The 8,210-nt window shown below is 35.8% G+C and overlaps 1 protein-coding gene across 1 annotated transcript in view; it reads right to left on the bottom strand.

Annotated features, from left to right (window-relative positions):
- Nucleotides 1-908: 908 nt before the first annotated feature.
- Nucleotides 909-8,210, bottom strand: part of LOC121367602 (importin-9-like) — a 29,876-nt gene continuing 22,574 nt past the window's right edge. The window contains exons 20-25 of the mRNA XM_041491875.1: nucleotides 6,173-6,339; nucleotides 5,700-5,833; nucleotides 4,385-4,500; nucleotides 3,578-3,680; nucleotides 2,774-2,850; nucleotides 909-2,233 (exon numbers count right to left, since the gene is read on the bottom strand). Of these exons, the coding sequence (XP_041347809.1) occupies nucleotides 2,117-2,233; nucleotides 2,774-2,850; nucleotides 3,578-3,680; nucleotides 4,385-4,500; nucleotides 5,700-5,833; nucleotides 6,173-6,339 (714 nt within the window). The 3' untranslated portion in view covers nucleotides 909-2,116. The remainder of the gene's footprint in view (nucleotides 2,234-2,773; nucleotides 2,851-3,577; nucleotides 3,681-4,384; nucleotides 4,501-5,699; nucleotides 5,834-6,172; nucleotides 6,340-8,210) is intronic.

Raw genomic sequence — 8,210 nt, 5'->3', positions numbered from 1 at the left:
CACTTCCAACCATTTATTATGTCTATTACCATTTAGATAGGCAGTGGGTTAGCATGGGGTTTTTTTTTTAGCTGTTTATCAATAATTCACATTTAGCAGTTTGATTAACTATTTATGCTACTGTAAATCATAAAATATTAATGTCTTAAAATTCAACAAAATCCAAATAAGTGATATATTAGCAACTTCAGCGAGGTCACATTAGAAAATGAAAAAAATATTAACTTAAGTTGTGAGATAAGCTGAAATGTTTTTAAACATACATGATGATGTTAAACATTAAACAATTTACATTTAGTAGAAAATTGCAGTAATGTGTATGCTACATACAAGTAAATATTGTTGTATACTATCCTTTTGGTTTAATAAATAGTATGTAAGCATTGTTGGGGGTTCAATTAATCACAGGAAGGAAAAAAAAAACAATGGCCCAATTTTTTAACAGTCTATTGTAATTGTATGTCTCTTTAAATTTATTGTCATAAAATATTAATGTTTTATATGGACTCTCTAAAATGTTATGCTCGCAAACATTTTATGATTTACAGGATATAAAAGTTCAATCTAATCTTGTATCAAATCAAATTATACACCGCTTGCATCAAAAGGAGACCGATCAATAGGTATATAACTACAATGAATAACGCCATAACTCGTATAAAATAAAACCCCATACTTTTATATACATTTTAATTATATGTTAACTCCAGGTGGGTGTGCGTATCAAAACATGCACACACCTGCTTGAAGAATTGGGGTTTTTTCACTGTATTTTCCAAGAGAGTATGACTCGACCCCACTAAACTTTGCTCGCCACAATCTAGACACCTCACTGCACAATTTTCAGCACATGTGCCTTTTGGTGCAGATGGTAATGTGAATGTACAAAGTTCAAAGACAACACTGCATAATTTTGAAATATTTAATACAATTTATTTGTCAATATCATGAAGTCTGTTGTTCACATATATAAAAAATTTCATTGCATCATCATTTCAGTTTCTTTCAACATGAACAAAATAAAATAAAATAGCTGGAATCACATCATGTAAATAACTTTCTTTAAACAGTTTTTCTTCGCACCATATGTTACTAAATGAATAAAACCATTAAAACAACAATTAAAATAATTTAATGTTTTGCTTCAACAAACTCCACAATAACAGAGTAGTTTGTTGTCCACTTTGAGTGAACCAAGTAGACTAGTTTCGACACCAAGTCCTCTATTCCATTTCGACACACCAAGTCCTCTGTTCCACTGCAGTATTATTTTATCACAACACACCGACTACTTCAGATACTTCCAATTGTTGAGCAATTCCTGATATCATTTAAATTATTTTTACCCAAATTTCCAAATAAGTTGAATACGGTCAATATATCAAATTATAAAATTGCCAAAAATTTATTCAAAAATCAAATACACTTCTTTTGAGTCTTCTTACTTTTGTTATCAACTCAAAACTTGATTTTAGCTGTAGATTTTCTTCCCAAATTGATATGGATGTGATACACATTTAAAAATAAAAAGTCGAAATGATCTTTAAAACGCTGAAAACCTCCATACTATAATGAAATAAAGGGGGTTTTTTCTTCAACATTTCACATCGAATTTGGGGACTTTTTTGTTTTTAGCACCTTGCCAAAATTCTAAAAATAGTGTAATATAGATATTTCGGAATTCTATCTTATAATCTTACCCTTCCTGCTAAATCATTTCACACCAAAAATCCACTAACTGAAATCAGATTAAAAGCTAAATTAATAACAATACTTTGGGTCCAGCTTAAAACTTATTAATAATACCAATTATTTGGAAATATTTTACCTCTCTAAACTTGGCAGACAAACAAATGATGACACCAGCAATGAGTTTTAAGTATTTCAGCAAACCACAGTGCATGTGGACCGGTATTTTTCTCTCATGTTTATCAGCCTTCAAAATTCAGATCATCTCATAACCACAATCTGCTACAGATAAGAACAATGTAAATGCCCGTTAATGTTAAAAATGCCGCTGCAGATCAATCTTGCATCAGCCTTTTGTGGCAACACTACTGATTGCCACTGCGAATTTCGAAGGCTCGTTTACGTCAAGATGAAGCAGTCATGACTTTCACACCTGGATGTTTATCGACTGTAAGACGTGTCTTTCGGAATCGTTGTGGTGAGCTTGGAACATGGAGAAACATGGCTGCTGTGATAGTGACTGGAGAAACTCTGTGAGGTAGGCCTACAAACAAGGAGAAATAATGATTCATTACCAAGATCACACACACGATTAGATACTACAAATACACTTATAGTCCTTCCCACAGAGAATGTCTTTTTTCATACTATGGAATTTACTACACATTATTTATTTCTGAGCCGATTATTTTCTAAATTCCACACATAAATAGTATTTTGTTGTTACTTCCAAAACACTTATACTATTTTCCTTATGTAAAACCAAACTGAAATTATTTATAAAAAAACATTTTCATATGAGGATGGGACGGACTATAAATGTCATTATCTCCAGTGCATTGATTAACTGGCACCAGGTGGTGATATTTGGTGGTTATTGCTGCCACTACAGCTGCCTATTTTTCATGCTTACAGTTATAAACCTCTGTTTTTAGTTAATATAACGGCCTACTGTTTGAAACAGCCTTTAATTTATATGCACCTCTGTTATTTCTCAGCCTCGGGTATCTCGAGGCTGAGACATAACTTTGAGTAAAAATTGTTTTATCTTGACCCACTATTTTCACGAGAAGTACGGTGTTACCTGCAGATTGATTTGGTTGATGGGATCCGAGAGGGCATCTGGATCATCATCTTCTTCATCTTCATCCATGGCAAAACCTTTAAAATAGAACATTCAAACAAAAACATTGAAAATCACCCACAACCAAAACATCTACAGTGAAAATATACCTCACCATTCAACAGTCAAAACATTTTTTGACAATCTACATAATCATAAAACATACCTTGATGATCCACTTTAGTCTGGTTATATCTTGATAAATACCAGAATAAAAACACCTTGATCATCTACCAGTCAAAACATTCTTTAATAACTCAAAGTCAAAACATATCTTGATAATCCACTTAGTCAAAAACATACCTTGATAATCCACTTGGTCAAAAACATACCTTGATAATCCACTTGGTCAAAAACATACCTTGATAATCCACTTAGTCAAACATACCTTGATAATCCACTTTGTCAAACATACCTTGATAATCCACTTAAAAACATACATTGATAATCCACTTAGTCGAAACATACATTGATAATCCACTTAGTCAAAAACATACCTTGATAATCCACTTAGTCAAAACCTACCTTGATAATCCACTTAAAAACATACATTGATAATCCACTTAGTCGAAACATACATTGATAATCCACTTAGTCAAACATACATTGTTAGTCCACTTTGTCAAAAACATACCTTAATAATCCACTTAGTCAAACACATACCTTGATAATCCACTTAAAAGCATACATTAATAATCCACTTAGTTAAACACATACCTTGATAATACATTTAAAACCTACCTTGATAATCCATTTAAAACCTACCTTGATAATCTCCGACAAAGTCGTCTAACAGACTAGAAAGTGGCTGTCCCAGCACGGCAACATCATCATCATTGTCATCTTCCTCCTCATCCCAGCCTTCATCCTAAATAACAACATTTATCAGATAGATGTAATGGAAGATAATGGAAACATTCAGTAAAACCTGTCTAAACCGGACCCTGAACAAACCAGAATCCTGTCAAAACCAGCCAAGTTCCATGGTTTTGATTTTTCTAAATCTGCGATCCTCTAATAACTGGATCCAGTGTAAATATTAGGTACCCGGTGTGATACGGTTTAGGCAGCTTTCACTGTAGTTCACTAGATTCACTAAGTGACAAAATTAAGAGGATTTTTTTATTTTTTTGTGACAAGTTAGTACAGTTAATCGGTGATGATCAGGGTCGACATTTATGTACATTAACTATGACACTGCCTTGCATCACATTTATAATAAATGTCACATCTAATAGTCACTAGGTTTGAGATTTAATGTAGATGTGATGCATTGCCAACACTATGAAAGAGATTATTTAAGTATTATATTTATAAGAACTGTGACACTGCACAGTATAAAAGAATTTAATCAGTGACTATTACTGTTACCTTTTTATTAACTAAGACACTGACTAGTGTAATTATCAGGTGTCATTTATAGTAACTGTGACACTGCCTAGTCGTAAAGTATTTAATCAGTGACTGTTACTGGTACTTTTTTTCAGTGACTTTAACACTGGCTACTGGAAGAAGCTACACTTTTATCACTTAACAGCAAAGTGCCGATTATTATCACTGACAACGTACTACCTCCAAATCATCTTCTGTTTCTTTTGACAGAGTAGCTTCGATCTGATTGGACAACTCATTGATGAGCAGTTTGTACACTTTGACCATCACAGGAATGTTGGTCCACTGGTCTGGAACTGAAACACACAGAAAGAGATCAAACTTTTTCTATCAGAAAGAGAGGACAGGACCGAGGTGCATATGCAGGGGTGGGGGTGGGGATTAGGGGACAAAGTCTCCTCTGTTCAAGCAAATTTGTTTAAAAAAATATTTTTTCCCAAAGTATAACTCGAAAGCCGTAAAAACTTCACTCACCACACTCCAGACACCAAAAACTGCACAATTTCCTGTACCTGGAGAGATGACAAACTGTTTTCTACCAACATGTTTACTGACTGCTGTGACATGGCATATTATGTTCAGTACACAACTACCAACAAGACTGTTGTGTCAGTGTTTATTGGTAGGTATACACTAAGCATAATTACGCAAGCTGTTCATGAAGTGATGTGGAAACAGTTTTTCAATACATGTTTCTACTTTTCCTCTGTACATTTTAATTAATCTTTATACATGTATTGCACACTGTTTGGGAAATATCACACTCAGAGTTTGTATCCTTTGTTATCCACCAAATTCCAGGTCTTTTTTAAAGGCATTTTACATTAACTTTTTTTTAAGATTCATCAATATTTTACAATGTTTTGAAGGAAGGAAATGTTTTATTTAACGACGCACTCAACACATTTTATTTATGGTGATATGGCGACGGACATATGGTTAAGGACCACACAAATATTGAGAGTGGAAACCCGCTGTTACCACTTCATGGGCTACTCTTTACGATTAGCAGCAAGGATCTTTTATATGCACCATCCCACAGACAGGATAACACATACCACAGCCTTTGATATACTAGTTGTGGTGCACTGGCTGTAGCGAGAAATAGCCCAATGGTACAATGTTTTGAAACGAATGACGTATCTCTTCTTTCTTATCTCTTCTTGCGTTAATATAATGAGACTTTTTTTTTTAAAGTATCAACCAATTTTATTTTCCATGACTTTTCATGACTTAAAAAAAAAAATTAAATGACCTTCCAAGCCTGGAAAATAACATTAAAAAATTACACAAGTCCACAGGTGTTACATGACCCATATAAAAGTAGCTATTTTCAGAATTCTGTGAATGGTATCGGTCTGGATTCTATTAGAATATTAAATATTTGACTGAATGCTTAATGACTCTCCAACACAAAAAATTCATAGCCTGTTGGGTACACAACACAACTGATAATTTTCTTTTTAAAAAAAACCCCAGTCTATCTGAAACAAACCTTGGGATGTTTTTGATCTTGTGCGTGTTCCTCCGTTTTGTTGAAAGATCTGTTCACCTTTAACAGTGATGTCTTGTAATCTGGGATCATTAGTGGCCACCACATGCTGTAATAACTTACACAAGGCCACAGCACTAAAATGTCAAAAACCAAACATTATTATTATAATATCAGTCTGTAAATATTCTTTTAGTTACAGATGCTTCGAAAGTAGTGAAAAATTGAGGTATGAATAATACACATGAAGAACATCACGTTAATAAGGAAGAAAGTAAATGGTACGAGGGCCATGTAGTTAATGGATGTTGTAAGTCTTGGCCAACATTTTTGTTTTTAACACAAAATACACATGTTAAAGTTTAGATCTACGTTTTTTCAGAAAGCAAAGATATGTTGACTGTTTGATATTAAATTGAATGAATGTATGAATAAATAAATGTTTAACACCCCAGCACTAATAAGAAGGAATGTACCTAATTTTTCTCTCGTAACTGCCATAAAAGAGATGCTGTCTTGAGCACCACTCGGCGAGGACAAACTCGAGGGCGGATTTTCCAGTCGGACCCGGGACACTGGTCAGGAAGTCAAGCACAGCCTCCAGCTGAGTGTTGATCAGATGAGCAAACACCATCACAAGACTCTGGAAAATAACAAACACCATCACAAGACTCTGGAAAATAACAAACACCATCACAAGACTCTGGAAAATAACAAACACCATCACAAGACTCTGGAAAATAACAAACACCTTCACCACACTCTGGAAAATAACAAACACCTTCACCAGACTCTAGAAAATAACAAACACCTTCACCAGACTCTGGAAAATAACAAACACCATCACCAGACTGGAAAATAGTAAACACCATCACATGTAGTAAACATGATGACAAGATCAAGTAATTAAAAATATTATTATGTATCATAAATAGGAAGACATCAATTACATGATCAATAAGTATTGATTTTGCTTTAACATTATTGGATTTTTTTCCCTTCACATTGTCACAAACACAACCTATCACCTGTATGATTCACCTGAATATGCATTAGTTAACTCTTGTAACACTTACACAGCATCTGAATAACTCACCTATATCACACCTGTACAACTCACCTACATGACACCTATATAACTCACCTACATGACACCTATATAGCTCACCTACATGATGCCTGTATAACTCACCTACATGACACCTGTATAACTCACCTTTATGATGCCTGTACACTCACCTACATTACACCTGTATAACTCACCTACATATGCCTGTATAACTCACCTGCATGATACCTGTATAACTCACCTGAAAGACACCTGCATAACCCACCTGTATGACACCTGTGTAACTGACCTGCATGAGACCTGTATAACTCAACTGAAAGACACCTGTATAACCCACCTGCATGACACCTGTATAACCCACCTGGATGACACCTGTGTAACTGACCTGCAAGACACCTGTGTAACTGACCTGCAAGACACCTGTATAACCCACCTACATGACACCTGTATAACTCACCTACATGAAACCTGTATAACTCACCTACATGACACCTGTATAACTCACCTGCATGACACTTGTATAACTCACTTACATGACACCCGCATAACTCACCTGAAAGACACCTGCATAACCCACCTGTATGACACCTGTGTAACTGACCTGCATGAGACCTGTATAACTCAACTGAAAGACACCTTTATAACCCATCTGCATGACACCTGTATAACCCACCTGTATGAGACCTGTGTAACTGACCTGCATGACACCTGTATAACCCAACTGCATGACACCTGTGTAACCCACATGTATGACACCTGTATAACTCACCTGAAAGACACCTGTATAACCCACCTCCATGACACCTGTGTAACCCACATGTATGACACCTGTGTAACTGACTTGCATGACACCTGTATAACCCACCTGGATGACACCTGTGTAACTGACCTGCAAGACACCTGTATAACCCACCTACATGACACCTGTATAACTCACCTACATGACACCTGTATAACTCACCTGTATAACTCACCTGCATAACCCATCTGTATGACACCTGTGTAATGCATGTGCATGACACCTGTGTAACGCACGTGCATGACACCTGTGTAACCCACCTGTATGACGTCTGTATAACTCACCTGCATGACACCTGTATAACTCACCTGAAAGACACTTGTATAACTCACCTGCATGATGCCTGTATAACTCACCTGCATGACACCTGTATAACTCACCTGCATGACACCTGTATAACTCACCTGCATGATGCCTGTATAACTCACCTGCATGATACCTGTTTAACTCACCTGCATGACACCTGTGTAACCCACCTGCATGACACCTGTGTAACTCACCTGCATGACACCTGTGTAACTGACCTACATGACACCTGTGTAACTGACCTACATGACACCTGTGTAACTGACCTACATGACACCTGTGTAACTGACCTACATGACACCTATGTAACTGACCTGCATGACACTTGTGTAACTGACCT

Source organism: Gigantopelta aegis, chromosome 3 (assembly GCF_016097555.1).
Source record: "Gigantopelta aegis isolate Gae_Host chromosome 3, Gae_host_genome, whole genome shotgun sequence".
NCBI classification, from domain to species: Eukaryota; Metazoa; Mollusca; class Gastropoda; order Neomphalida; family Peltospiridae; genus Gigantopelta; species Gigantopelta aegis.
The sequence above is the reverse complement of the archived record's forward strand: the minus strand, read 5'-3'. Positions and strand labels throughout refer to the sequence as shown.